Below are 15019 nucleotides of genomic sequence, written 5' to 3'. Positions count from 1 at the left end.
TGATACCACTCTAACAGCAGAAAATGAAGAGGAACGAAGAGCTTCTTTAAAACTCAACATTCAAAAAACTAAAGCATGGCATCTGGTCCCACCACTTCATGGCAAATAGATGGGCAAACTGTGGAAACAGTGACAGACTTCATTTTTGGGGCTCCAAAATATGGTGACTGCAGCCATGAAATTAAAAGACGTCTGCTCCTTGGAAGAAAAGATATGACCAACTTAGACAGCATATTAAAAAGCAGAGACATTACTTTGCCAACAAAGGTCCATCTAGTCAAAGCTATGGTTTTTCCAGTAGTCATGTATGGATGTGAGAGTTGGACTATAAAGAAAGCTGAGTGCTAAAAAACTGATGCTTTTGAACTGTGGTGTAGAAGACTCTTGAGAGTCCCTTGGACTGCAAGGAGATCCAACCAGTCTATCCTAAAGGAGATCAGTCCTGGGTGTTCTTTGGAAGGACTGATGCTGAAGCTGAAACTCCAATAATCTGCCCACCTGATGTAAAGAACTGACTCATTAGAAAAGATCCTGATGCTGAAAAAGATTGAAGGTGGGAGGAGAAGGGGGTAACAGATGAGATGGCTGGAGGGCATCAACGACTCAATGGACGTGAGTTTGGGTAAACTCCAGGAATTGGTGATGGACAGGGAGGCCTGGTGTGCTTCAGTCCATGGGCCAGCAAACAGTTGGACACGACTGAACTGAACTGAAAGAGCCTCTTGAAGAGGATGAAAGAGGACAGTGAAAAAGATGGTTTGAAACTTAACATTCAAAAATTAAGATTTGGTATCCGGTTCCTTCACTTCATGACATATAGAAGGGGAAAAGGTGGAAGCAGTGGGTTTATTTTCTTGCGCTCCAAAGTCACTCAGATGGTGACTGCAGTCGCGAAATTAAAAGATCCTCCTGCCTTAGAAGAAAAGTTATGACAAACCTACACAGTGTATTAAAAAGCAGAGGCATCACTTTGCCAACAAAGGTCTATACAGTCACAGCTATGGTTTTTCCAGTGGTCATGCACAGATGTGAGAGTTGGACCATAAAGAAGACCAAGCGCTGAAGAATTGATGCTTTCGAACTGTGGTGCTGGAGAAAACTCTTGAGAGTCCCCTGGACTGGAAGGAGATCAAACCAACGAATCCTAAAAGAAATCAGTTCTGAATATTCATTGGAAGGGCTGACGGTGAAGCTCCAATACTTGGACTACCTGATGCAAAACACTGTCTCACTGGAAAAAACCCTGATGTTAGGAAAAACTGAAGGCAAAAGAAGGAGGGGGAAGCAGAGGATGACATGGTTAGCTAGCATCACAGACTGAAAGGACATGAATTTGAGCAAACTCTGGGAAATAGTGGAGGACTGAAGCTTGGCATGCTGCAGTCCATGGTGTCTCAAAGAGCTGGACAGGACTGAGCAACTGACTAACAACAATAAATGGTAGGAGTATGAGTTTTGTATGTTTTGGATAACAGCCCTTTATCAAGTGTGTCCTTGCAAATATCTTCTCCCAGTCTGTGGCATATCTTCTCATTCTCTTGATACTGTCCTTCACATAGAAGTTTTTAGTTTTAGTGAAGTCCAACCTGTCTATTCTTTCTTTTACAGATGATGTCTTTGGTGTATCTAAAAAGTCACTGTCATCCCCAAGGTAAGCTACATTTTCTCTGATGTTATCCTACATGAGTGTTATAGCTTTGTTTTACACTTATGTAAAACAAACACTTAGGTTTTACACTTATGATTTATTTACTTATTTGTATTTGCATGTATATGACTGTCTGTTCCAAAGCAAAGACGATCTTTGCTCCACTGTATTGCTTTTGCTCATTTTGTCTAAGATCAGCTCACTATATTCATGTGGGTCTATTTCTAGACTCTGTATACTGCTGCACTGATCCTTTACAATAAGTCTTGAAGTCAGGTAGTGTCAGTACTACAACTCTGTTCTTCAATATTGTATTTGCTATTCTAGATCGTTTGCCTTTCCATATAAACTATAGACCCAGTCTGTTAATATCCATGAAATAACATGCTGGGATTTTAACTGGGAGTGCATGAAATCTATGAGTCAATTTTGGAAGAACTGACACTGAAAATATTGAGTCACCTATCCATGAACATTATCCATCAGAGGGCAGACAAAATGGAAACCACAACTTCAGAAAACTAACCAAACTGATCACTTGGATCACAGCCTTGTTGGAGTCAATGAAAGTATGATCCATGTCATACAGGGCCACGCAAGAGAGATAGGTCATGATATAGAGTTCTCATAAAACGTGGTCCACTGGAGAAGGGAATGGCAAACCACTTCAATATTCTTGACTTGAGAACTCCATGAGCAGTATGAAAAAGCAAAAAGATAGGACACTGAAAGATGAACTCCCCAGGTGCACAATACACTAAGGGAGAAGGGTAGAGAAATATCTACGAAAAGAATAAAGAGATGGAGCCAAAGCAAAAACAACGCACAGTTGTGTATAAGGCTGCTAACAGAAGTCAAGTCCGATGCTGTAAAGAACAATACTGCTTAGGAACCTGGAATAATTTAGGTTCATAAATCAAAGTAAGTTGGAAGTGGTCAAACAGGAGATGGCAAGAGTGAATATTGACATTTTAGGGATCAGTGAACTACAATGAACTGGAATGGGCGAATTTAACTCAGATGACCATTATATCTACTACTCTGGGCAAGAATCTCTTAGAAGAAATGGAGCAGCCCTCATAGTCAACAAGAGAGTACAAACTGCAGTACTTGGGTGCAGTCTCAAAAATGACAGAATGATCTGTTTGTTTACAAAGCAAATCATTCAATATCATAGTAATCCAGTCTACGCCCCAACCACTAAAGCTGAAAAAGCTGAAGCTGAACAGTTCTATGATGACCTACAAGATGTTCTACAACTAACACCAAAAACAGATGTCCTTTTCATCACAGGGGACTGGAATACAAACATAGGAAGTCAAGAGATACCTGGAGTAAGAGGCAAATTTGGCCTTGGAGTAGAAAATGATGCAGAAAAAAGGCTAACAAGAGTTTTGCCAAGAGGATGCACAGGTCATAGCAAACACCCTCTTCAAACAACACAAGAGACAACTCCACACATGAACATCATCAGATGGTTAACACCAAAATCAGATTGATTACCTTCTTTGTAGCCAAAGATGGATAAGTTCTATACAGTCAGCAAAAATAAGACCAGGAGCTGCCAGCAGCTCAGATCATGAACTCCTTATTGCCAAATTCAGACTTAAATTGAAAAAAGTGGGGAAAACCACTAGGCCATTCAGGTATGACCTAAATCAAATCACTTTTGATGATACAGTGCAAGTGACCAATAAATTCAAGAGATTAGACCTGATAGACAGAATGTCTGAAGAACTATGGACAGGGGTTCATGACACTGTATAGGAGATGATGATCAAGACCATCTCCAAGAAGAAATGCATAAAGGCAAAATGGTAGTCTGAGGAGGCCTTACAAATAGTTGAGAAAAGAAGAGAAGTGAAAGGCAAATGATAAAAGGAGAGATATATTCACCTGATTGCAGAGTTCCAAGAATAGCAAGGAGAGGTAAGTAAGCCTTCCTCGGTGATTAAAGCAAAGAAAAGAGGATAACAACAGAATGTGAAAGACTAGAGATTTCTTGAAGAAAATTAAGAGATACCAAGTGAACATTTCATGCAAAGATGGGCACAATAAAGGTCAGAAATGGTATGGACCTAACAGAAGCAGAAGATATGAAGAAGAGGTGGCAAGACAAACAAAAGAACTACACAAAAAAGATCGCCATGACCCAGATTACCATGATGGTGTGATCACTCACCTAGAGCCAGACATCCTGGAATGTGAAGTCAAGTGGGCCTTTGGAAGCATCACTAGGAACAAAGCTAGTGGAGGTGATGGAATTCCAGTTGAGCTATTTCAAATAGTGGAAGATGATGCTGTGAAAGTGCTGCACTCAATATGCCAGTAAATCTGGAAAACTCAGCAGTGGCCACAGGACTGGAAAAGGTCAGTCTTCATTCCAATCCCAAAGAAAGGCAATGCCAAAGAATGCTGAAACTACCGCATAATTGCACTCATCTCACACACTAGCAAAGTAATGCTCAAAATTCTCCAAGTCAAGCTTCAACAGTATGTGATCAGAGAACTTCCAGATGTTCAAGCTGAATTTAGAACAGGCAGAGGAACCAGAGATCAAATTGTCAACAACCGCTGGATCATCAAAAATGCAAGCGAGCTCCAGAGAAACATCTACTTTTGCTTTATTGACTATGCCAAAGGTTTCGACTGTGTGGATCACCTGTAGAAAATTGTTAAAGAGATGGGAATACCAGACCACCTGACCTGCCTCCTGAGAAATCTGTATTCAGGTCAAGAAGCAACAGTTAGAACCGAACAGGAAAGAGCAGACTGGTTCCAAATCGGGAAAGGAGTCTGTCAAGGCTGTATATTGTCACCCTGCTTATTTAACTTATATGCATATCATGAGAAATGCTGGACTGGATGAAGCACAAGCTGGAATCAAGATTGCTGGGAGAAATATCAATAACCTCAGGTATGCAGATGACAACACCCTTATGGCAGAAAGTGAAGAGGAACTAAAGTGAAAGAGGAGAGTGAAAAAGTTGGCTTAAAGCTCAACATTCAGAAAACTAAAATCATGGCATCAGGTCCCATCACTTCATGGCAAATACATGGGAAAACATGGAAACAGTGACAGACTTTATTTTCTTGGGCTCCAAAATCACCACAGATGGTGACTGCAGCCATGAAACTAAAAGACCCTTGCTCCTTAGGGAAAAGCTATGACAACCTAGACAGCATATTAAAAAGCAGAGACATTACTTTGCCAACAAAGGTCTGTCTAGTCAAAGCTATGGTTTTTTCCAGTAGTCATGTATGGATGTGAGAGTTGGACTATAAAAAAAACTGAGCGCCTAAGAATTGATGCATTTGAACTGTGGTGTTGGAGTAGGCTCTTGGGAGTCCCTTGGACAGCAAGGAGATCCAGCCAGTTCATCCTAAAGGAAATCAGTCCTGAACATTTATTGGAAGGACTGATGCTGAAGCTGAAACTCCAATACTTTGGCCATCTGATACAAGGAACTGACTCATTAGAAAAGACCCTGATGCTGGGAAAGACTGAACGCGAGAGGAGAAGGGGAAGACACAGGATGAAATGGTTGGATGGTATCACTGACTCAATGGACGTGAGTGTGTGTAAACTCTGGGAGTTGGTGATGGACAGGGAGGCCTGGGGTGCTGCAGTCCATTGAGTCGCAAAGAGTTGGACATGACTAAGCAACTGAACTGAACTGAAGATAATGTTGTACCAAAGATTATATGCTAACTTCAGGAATGCATGGGTGCACATCTTCCTGGATTGTAGTTAAAGTTGAAAAACAATTTTTCACTTTAGAAAACTAAAGGCTGAAGTAAACAGAGCAGAAAACAAGCGAATATGTAGTAAAGAAATCCATAGAAATTCAATATTTGTGTACTTCAAAGTTTTCAGAGCAGCAAAGCTGTCTAAGAAGTTCCTATTTGTTACTGGAGTGCTTTGTCACCTTCTGTTTTGGTCTTCTTGAGTGCTACTTACTTACTACAGAGCAATATTAATGTATATTGTTCACTGTGATCATTTTAACGGGTATGTTGTTATCTATGTGTTAATCTTATCTCCTCCAAATGAGAACTGTTTTTTTTTAACTTTGCCTTAAAATGACAAGTTTAGGTCCAAGCAGACAGTAAACCCTCAACAGTTACTTACTGAATGACTGACATCACAGAATTATACTGGTAAGACTCCAAATGAAAGCACCTAAACCATGATCAAGCTTTCCAGTTGATATACTGTTAAACTGCAACACTTTTTTTTTTCTGTACACTTTTCTTTAAAAACAAAAACCTACCAAAATGAAAAACTGGGGTCACTATGTAGCAATATAATCTCAAAGAGAATCAGCCAAAAAGTTTTTACAAGTCACTGAGATTTAAAACAATTCAATGGCAAGAGTTTCCATGAAGTTTTGATGTGTTTCAGAAGTATCATAGAAAAATGTCAAAACCAACAATAATTATTAGTGCAAGCATAATTTGGGACTCTTTTAGTTTACACATTTGTCAATCATGAATGCCTTCAAAGATTACTTACTCCAATCCCCTAGCCCATGCCCAGCTCAAAATTTTGAAAACAAAATTTAAATCCAAGGATTCGTGGCTTTTTTTGAAAATCTAGGTTACATGGCTTTTTTCATCATGTAAAATTCCTATTCTAATAAACTCTGGATTCAGAGTTCACAGATCACTTGAAAAAGAAAGCACATACACATCTAATTCTTACCAGTTTTTCGGGTAAAAAAAAAAAAAAAAAGTATTGTGTTATTTGCAGCTGCCTTAACAGCAAACGACAATTAAATGTGTGAACAAGGTTGTCAGAATAACACTTATCATTCACACCACTTATGGAAAGGCGCTCTAAGACTTCCAGAAGCACTAATTAAAATTAACGAAAGCAACTTACGGGGACGTGTCACGAGAGGTACAGTTTGTCATCTGCTGTTTGAAACAGAGGAAAACCAAATCGCCTCAAAGCTCCATAGTTTTTACTCTAATGTGTAAATCCACCCCAGCTGCCACCGGCACTGAGGAACCGAGGCCGGGCTCAACAAGCTACTCACTAAGGTAAGAGTTTCAATCCCTTCCATGTTACCCAACTGCTTAGAAAAAGACCTGAAGAGGATGCCGGAGGGAATTTTCTTTCAGAAATCAGAAAAGGCCTGGGGTGGGGGCGGTATCCTGTTTACTACAGAGAGGAGGAAAGTGCAGGGTCCTACTGAAAGTTGCTTGATATACCCCACCACCAGCCGCCTTCTTTTTTTTTTTTTTTAACTCAACGTGAATGAAGACATTCAAAACGAGAAGAACACTAATGATATTACCCACCTCTAGCCCCAAAGAACCCAGGAAGACTCTCATCCAGGACTCAGGTGGCTCTTTCTCACCTGGGCCTTGCAGAAGTCGGCCGTCCTGACGTAAACGCACTTTTCAGCAATGCGCCTTCCGATTGGTTGACTCGGGAGGGAGGCCTCAGTCCTATTGGCCTCAAGAGCCGAGGAGGCGGGAGTTTGGAGCTGACTGTGACAGGCCCGCGGCTTAAGCTCCCAGAGTTCTCATTGGGTCAACGCGGGAAGCCCCAAGATGGCGGCAGCAGGGACCTGCGGCACCGGCACCCGGAGTACTGGGTCTATAGTGGCGGCGGCCAGCACGAACAACGTCACCAGCTTCCAGCGTAGGGGTCCCAGAGCCAGCGGTGCCGACAGCGGCTCCTCTCGACTGGTGTCCATCGCGGGGACACGGCCGTCGGTGCGGAATGGACAGCTGCTGGTATCAACCGGGCTGCCTGCCCTGGACCAGCTCCTAGGTCGGTTCAGAACGGAGATCTGGGCTCAGCAGAGGGAAAAGAGGGAGGGGACTTTGCCGGGGTAGACACCCTGACCCCCCATCTCTTTCTCACCTCTCAGCATTCGGACTTGGAGAGGATGATTCAGTCTGATGGGAGGAGGAAGGGTTGCATGGAGACTTTAAATGCTGTTAATCAGATCTGGTTTTGTGCTCCCACTTTCTACTTTGGTGCCCACCAGCCTTTTTCTCCATTACGACAGGAAACCTACATGCTTTTTACCCTCACGTGCATTCCTAGTCAAGGGCAATCACTGATGATTGGAGACGATTTGGCGTTCATCTAGGATCCCGTCCCGGTCTTTGAATGCACCCTTATGTGAATCCCAGATAACCCATGGTTTGGGCTAACCTACAGAAGTTTGTATCACTTGAGACAGATGGGAATCAATAGAAAATGCTGAAAAAAGTAACGTCCCCTCTTTCGCCGCCTGACTGCTTATCTCCTGTTGCTGAATCTTTAAACTAATCATATTGACTTTAAAAGAATGTATGTTAAAAGCTTAGGTGCATCCAAGTAATGAAAGCTTGTCTTTGACCTTAAGAGAGGTACCCAGTATCTGCGTTAAATATATGTATATTTGTCTTTGTTATTTTTTCTCTATATTTTGCTTCCCAGAGTTACATCTCAAACGATGTTTAAAATCATTTTACATTTTAACGAGAAAAAGAAGTCCAGATTTTAGGCTTTCCAAAATCTCTGGAATTTTTCTTGAGAAGGCTGCTAAAGAATATGCTTGATTAATAACCATTATGTTGAAAAGACTGAACAGATTAGATAGGTAGGGCAAAGCTGCTGTGTTAATAAAGCTTGTAAAGTAGTTGATTCCTATCAGAATGCTATTTTACTAAAATTGGTCCATGTTTGTATTTCATAATTTTATTATTATAGGGTGAGATGTGTCAGTTAAGCCTTGTACACTTTCATAAAATATTACAAATGAGATTGTTCTTGTACTTCCCTTGTCATTTTCACTCTGTAATTTTTTTCCCCACAGGTAGACTTTTGAGATAGGTTTAGCAATAGAAAGGCCAATGAGAAAGAGTATGGCTTCTTACCTCTGTTACTTTATGACCATAACTGGATCCTGGTTATTTCTACGTAAATTTAAATAATAAATTTGAATGTTTTCCCTTAATTGTTTCAACTCTGTTGCCTTCCTAAATTGCATGGTACTATAAACAGAAATGATTCAAAATATCTAGTTAGCAAATATTTATCTCACTTTTTTTCCCTTATGAGTTTAACTTGGGGTCATCCTGTATCTATATGTAAAACTTGGAGGCTGTTCCTAGTCCTTAATTTTGTTTTCTTTTTTTTTTTTTTGGTAACTCAGTGGAGATATGTAACTTCATTCACTGATCCTGAAACTCTCCAAACAAAAAGGTCACGTTTCTCACATTACATCTTCAGTTCCTCATTAGAATAACAAAATGTAACTAGCACAGTACCTGATACTTATAGATTCTAAATAAGTTCTTGGTTTAAAGAAAAATAATGTGTAGGAAAAAGCATGCACAGATTATGAAACATGTAGGATGGAATTATGTGTTTGAGCTCTAAAATCAGACATGGCGATTAACTGACATGAATAGAGTCACAAAACTAGTGACAGTCTGGCTGATCTTCAGGCTCCACATTTAATGCTCTACACTATGCTGCATTTGCTTCAAATTTTTGACACCTCTTTTCAGGTGTTTTTAACCATTTATTGAATCTAAGCCTAAAGATTTAACTGTAATAGCTTTTACAGCACCCACCAGAAAGGTGACCCAAAGCACCTTCCTTGTGTTTTTTTACAGTGATATAAACTTGAACTGTAATTTTAAATTTCTCCAGATTTGCTTGAAGTAGGGGAATTTATTTATTTGACTCTAACAAGATTATGCTAAAAATTAGTGTTCATTAAAATGATTGAAATAATATCAGTTTTTTGATATTTTGAAATATATTTTGCATGTATACAGTTAATTCTCAAATTGCACAGAAGTTGAAGACATTCTTATAATAGGAGTTACTACATTTGGAATAATAAAATGTCTAGAAATATTTTAGTTGTTAACTTCCTAATGGCATTTTTATATTTTGATTTTCTATTTTCTGTGACCCTTTAGAGCAAACCCTATACATGTGTTATTCATTAAACCATTGTTTGAAAGTGAAACATTTGGCTGCTAATGTGTATACACAAAAGTAAAAGCAATTCAGATTATACTGTGGTTCTGAAATGTTGTCTGACTCAAGATTGTGACAAGTCTAATATAATCTTATAGTGACAAGATGTAATGATAGTAGGATGCTATGACATCAGAATGATAAAACTATACTGTGACATTGTTGTTGCCTAAATATATTCTGTAGTTACTGCATAACAAGTAAATGTTGTATTGTCACTGGCATATACTACAGTGATATTTTACTACTGCCATTGTGACATTGTAATTTAAAGTGTAGATGCAAAATGAAAAGCATAAAATAGGCAAATTGAATGTTAGTTATTTGATGATATACTAGTATTTCCATTGCTTACTCCGAAGTGTTTTATAAATTTGAGACTTTTCTATTACTGTGTCTTAATCTTCTTGATCTAGTTATATTAAATATTTTTATTCTTTATTTTATTGTTAGATATCGATTTATATTTTCCAAGTTGAATAATTTACATTCTGGAATTTCCTAACCCAGTTTCCCAACTGTCCCTTTCCAGAACATTTATGTTGTTATTTGAGGACGCTGTGTGTAAATATTTCATTTTTCTTCTTCCAGAAATTTCCAAGGAGATTATATAGTAGATAAAGGATTCTGGCAGAATTTCTCTTTTCCTTGAATATAAAATAGTCCATTTTAGGACCATATTGACTAACGTAGAGAAATTATCTCCCAGGCTCATCTTTCAAAAAGATATTTGAAGGACGGATGACTTCTCAGTTTTAACTGGATTAAACTGTGTTGTTCAGAATTTATTAAATTTTGACAGACAAGTGAATGGAAATAGGAATTGGGATAAATAATAATCCAGGAAGACTGCCCTGAAGAAGCTTGAGGGTAGCTACCATTTTCAACATTGCCATGAAAAAATAATTACTGGTGGGTATAGTTCTTTGCTCCATTATATTTTAATCTTGCTTCCCTGATAGCTCAGCGGGTAAAGTATCTGCCCATAGTGCTGGAGACAAAGGAGAAGCGTGTTCAATCCCTGGGTTGGGAAGATCCCCTAGAGAAGGAAATGGCAACCCACACCAGTACTCCTGCCAGGAAAATCACATGGACGGAAGAGCCTGTTGGGCTACAGGCCATGGGGTCACAAAGAGTTGACCACCACTGAGCACACACACATCTTAACCTGGAGTGTGGGATGATACGCATTAAGCTTGGGCTGTTTATTTAGTATCATCCCAGTTATGATAGTTTAACAATTGATACCCGTACATTTAAAGCAAATGCCACTCATTCCTTTGTAAAATTGTTTCATGCAATTTAATCAACAGAGCCATTCTCATTGTTGATGGCTTTTCTGTTTTAATTCCTATGTTTGCCCAGCCAATACCTGTGATAACCAAGAGTTGTTAGGATGTTTCTTACCTAGAAAAAGTAGACTTGTTAATCATATAACTGCAATTTAATTTTAAGTGTGGCATTAATTAGGTAGTTAAGGATATTGCTATGAACGAAGGATATGGCTGTTACATTGCCTTTTCCCTACAAAGCCTTTAAGATGCCTGTTTTGCTTCTATAATTTTAAACAAAACTACTGATTTACAGAGAGCACTGGAAAGAACTAGGATGAAAGACTTCTCTTTCCTAACTTTTATTTCTCTTCCCTTTTAAACTTTTAGCTTTGAAAAAGGAGTTGCCTTTATTGTAAAACAAGATAAAATTTATGGACCTTCATACTCTAATATATTAATTTGACCTTGTTTACCCTAAATGTATAGCTTAATTAGAGATTTGTTTTGGGAACTGTGTAGGGCTTGAATTTTCTCCCTTTAAATTAATATATCATTTTCTAACTGTTCACATGAATTTTTTAAAATCTTTCCTTCATATTTAAAAAATTTTAAAATACATATTGACACTTAAAATCTTAAATTTTCCAGTGTTTCTTAAGCTTTTATATTTATTCTAGCTTTAAGACAAAATAGTCACTTTTTTAAAATGTAAAAGCTTGATGAATTTTATACTTTAAGATATCAGACTTAAAAAGAATTTTCAAGCTTTCAAACTTGTGTAAACTTACAAGTTGATGAAATATTCTCCCATATTTTTTTAGTAAGCTGGAGATGAGCTTAAACATACTTTTTAAAGTGGTCTGAGGTAAAACCAAAAGTTTATTTTTTTAGTGGCTTAGAATATTGGTGATTTATCTGATATGATTAAAGGGAAGAGGAGACATTGAACAAGACCATTTTTTACTTTGTGTGTGTGTCTACCTGCGCATTGTATAATATTTAATTGGGAAACTATTTCTTGATCTGTTCTCATTATTTCACTATGAATATCGTTCACAAAAAGCATTTATTTCTCTTAATATTCCACTTGGAGGCCTTATATGAATTTCTAAGACAAGTGCTTCCTTACCCTGTTACTTTCCTGTCAGACATTTTAATGTGCTATGGGGAAAAGATATTTCTGTCTTAATTAGGAATTATTAGTGTGAAATCTGTGCTGCTTTTGAAATTGCTAATGAATTGCTGAATTTAAAGATGGATTGAAAGCTAACTTTTGTTGAATGTATCATGTCAAGTATCTTGTGTTTAGTTGGTTAAGCTTTTCAGTTTTGGGTAGGGAGAATGACTGCTAACTTATTAAAATTTACTCTACTTTAAAATATAGCTAGAATCTCAGTATATTGAGTGAGATATTGCAAAATACTTTATACTGAGTATTTGTGGGAAATGTGGTCTTACCACACTCTAAAATGAAGTTTGGAAGAATATAGGAACTTTACGGCTACATGCTTGTGTATCATGTCAAAATCACCTCATATACATAGAATAAAAGCTTGATTTATAAATAATAAGGTGGCTTCTTATTTCCCATGACTAACCTTCCAAATCACCAGCTTTATTAGGGCCAATTCAAATTTGAGTTAGCTCAAATTCAAATTCAAATTCAAAATTGAGCTAGTGAATTTATATAATATAGCCCATTAGAAAAAAAGTAAGTTGCCTTTTTGTAAGAGACGCCCAATAGGATATTAATTTGGCTGATAAAAATGATTAAAATGTCCTCATATTATCTTGTTTTAAGTAACATTTGCATTTTCCAAACATAAAGATTTTCCATATATAATTTAATATATGAGAGATTTAAAACTTTCATTTCCTGAATTATCAGAAACAGTGGATTGTTCAACTCACGCAGCAAACTACCTTCATAGTATAGTCTGATTTGCTGTTTACTGTTAATACAGTAATAGAATTAATACTGATAATACACTTATCAAATAATGTATTTAGTGTATCATGTATTGATTGTTTCTAATCAGAAAATAATTGCCAGAATGGTAAGAGTAGCTCTTACTCTACTTCTTTGGGCAAGACACCTGAGCAAGAGAGCATATCATTCAGGTGGAGAACTGTTTCTTGATCAGTTCTTGTTATTTCACTGTGAATATCATTCACAAAAAATATCTACTTCTCTAAATATTCCACTTGGAGGCCTTATATAAATTCCTGATTTGAGAAGACATGAATATAGACCCAAAGAAGTTTAGATAACAAATCTAAATCCTTCCTACAAAGATTAAGTTATGGAAAAAAGGCAGCTAACTTTTTTATAGTAGACTAGACGAGAAACTTGGAGTATCTGTTATGTGCCTATATTATTTCATCTCAAATACACAAAATGATAATTACTAGCTAAATATTTTCACATGTGAGGAAAAATAGTGAAGAGTTGGAAAGTGTGATTTAAAATATTTAAAGTGAATTAAAGAATTAATATTGGTCTCTATGTAGCACAAACTGTAAAATTAAATAATTACTCTTCTCCCAAACAGAACCTTTTTGTTCTCATCTTTTATGGTTGTTATCATCACATATATTTCTGTTTATGTTAAACTTTTAATTTGACCAACATTTGTAGTTCTCCTGTGTAGTCTGGTGTGGCTTTAAGTGCTAAAATGAAGTAACTTATCTCAATGTGAAGTTAAAATACATACTTAATTCAATAACATAGCCACTTAAAAAATGTAAATGTGTTTGTTCCTTTTTTTAAACTGTTTTCTAAAAATTTTGAATGCTCTGTTTATAGTCATAAAGTCCTCAAATATTAGATTGTATTAAGTGTGTATGCAGCTTACCAAATTTCAAATTCTTTGAAACATAACAGGTTTTTATGCTTATTTGCAAGGCAAAAAAAACACTGTCATGAGTTTTTCATACTAAGTTTTCATACTAAGTTTTTCTATGTATTGTTTGTCACTATAAAACTTTTTGCGAAAAGATTATTATATTCTAAATGTTTCATAATCTTGTAAGCAAAAAACGCTAGTAATATTGTCTTCAATTGTCCAACAATTTTTAGTTTCTTTTTAAATTAATTATACTTTAAGTTCATTTGATTCTTTGTGTATACATTTTTACATTTTTAAGTGAACTTGTTAACATTTGCACCAATAACACATAGTAATGCTTTCACAAATGGTTTTAGAAACAAAATATCAGTCGTCAGGTGTTTGAATGTCTATCTTTCTGATGTTCTAGTTTCTTATAACTTGATTTTAAATTGATTTTTAATAAACCTCTATCAGTTTTATATTTATGATCATATTACCCTAATTCAAGTATAATTAAAATAGCATTTTCAAGTAAAATTGAAAATGTGTTTTGTGATTGTGGTGATTGTGCCTCTCTTATTTGACAAAAATAGTCATCTTACATTCTAAATATATTTAGAATGTGTTCAGATTTTATGTATGTTATTAATAATCAGAAAAGAATTCATTTTAACTGTCAGGTTTTTTTCTCCAAGATTTGTTAAATTTGAGGATAAAAATTAAGGTGGAATTTCTACTGTAATAACCTTTCTTTCTGTGTTGCATTTCTGTTGTGGTTAAGTTACTGTGCACATTTAGGTCTCAGCTATTGAGCTAATTTATTAATAAGTGCTAAATATAACATTAAAGGAATGCTTAGCCGGCTGTGTTGAATGCTACATGGTCCTATCACAGAAGAAAGGAGGATAGTACAGTATATTATGAAAGTAATTGTAATGTGTAGTGTATAATTACATATAGTATGTAATTATTTCATAATAGCACCTTAAGCCAAGTATTGCAAAGGTAATTAAAATGTTGTCCTCAACTACAGTTTTGAAGTTGTTGAAGTACCTGTCCTTGATAATGCCTAACTTTTATGCTAAAGATAATATGAAAAGATAGATTAATTTGTTCTTCATTTTGTTTCACTTCCAGGTGGAGGTTTGGCCGTTGGAACAGTTCTTCTAATTGGTTAGTATAGCATACATACTCTGCTCTCCCCAGTCAGAGTTTTCTATTGTGTGTATGATTTTATGGGTTTGCCTCTTCTGAAATTAATTATATA

At 36.6% G+C, this 15019-nt stretch overlaps 2 protein-coding genes across 3 annotated transcripts in view; one reads left to right on the top strand and one right to left on the bottom strand.

The window, feature by feature from the left end:
• The window catches only part of IMMP1L (inner mitochondrial membrane peptidase subunit 1), a 71388-nt gene extending 64318 nt beyond the window's left edge, over positions 1-7070 (bottom strand). The window contains exon 1 of one of the 2 annotated variants that reach the window (XM_065943917.1): positions 6956-7070. The gene's annotated coding sequence lies outside the window, so the exon portion shown is untranslated. The remainder of the gene's footprint in view (positions 1-6955) is intronic. The other variant, XM_065943918.1, reaches the window with a different exon arrangement.
• A 110-nt stretch (positions 7071-7180) lies between these two features.
• Positions 7181-15019, top strand: part of ELP4 (elongator acetyltransferase complex subunit 4) — a 222650-nt gene continuing 214811 nt past the window's right edge. Inside the window, exons 1-2 of the mRNA XM_065943911.1 lie at positions 7181-7433; positions 14890-14925. Coding sequence (XP_065799983.1) covers positions 7211-7433; positions 14890-14925 — 259 coding nt within the window. The 5' untranslated portion in view covers positions 7181-7210. The remainder of the gene's footprint in view (positions 7434-14889; positions 14926-15019) is intronic.

This window comes from Muntiacus reevesi, chromosome 9 (genome assembly GCF_963930625.1).
Source record: "Muntiacus reevesi chromosome 9, mMunRee1.1, whole genome shotgun sequence".
Classification (NCBI taxonomy): domain Eukaryota; kingdom Metazoa; phylum Chordata; class Mammalia; order Artiodactyla; family Cervidae; genus Muntiacus; species Muntiacus reevesi.
Note: the sequence above shows the minus strand (reverse complement) of the source record. Positions and strands in the feature narration are given on the sequence as shown.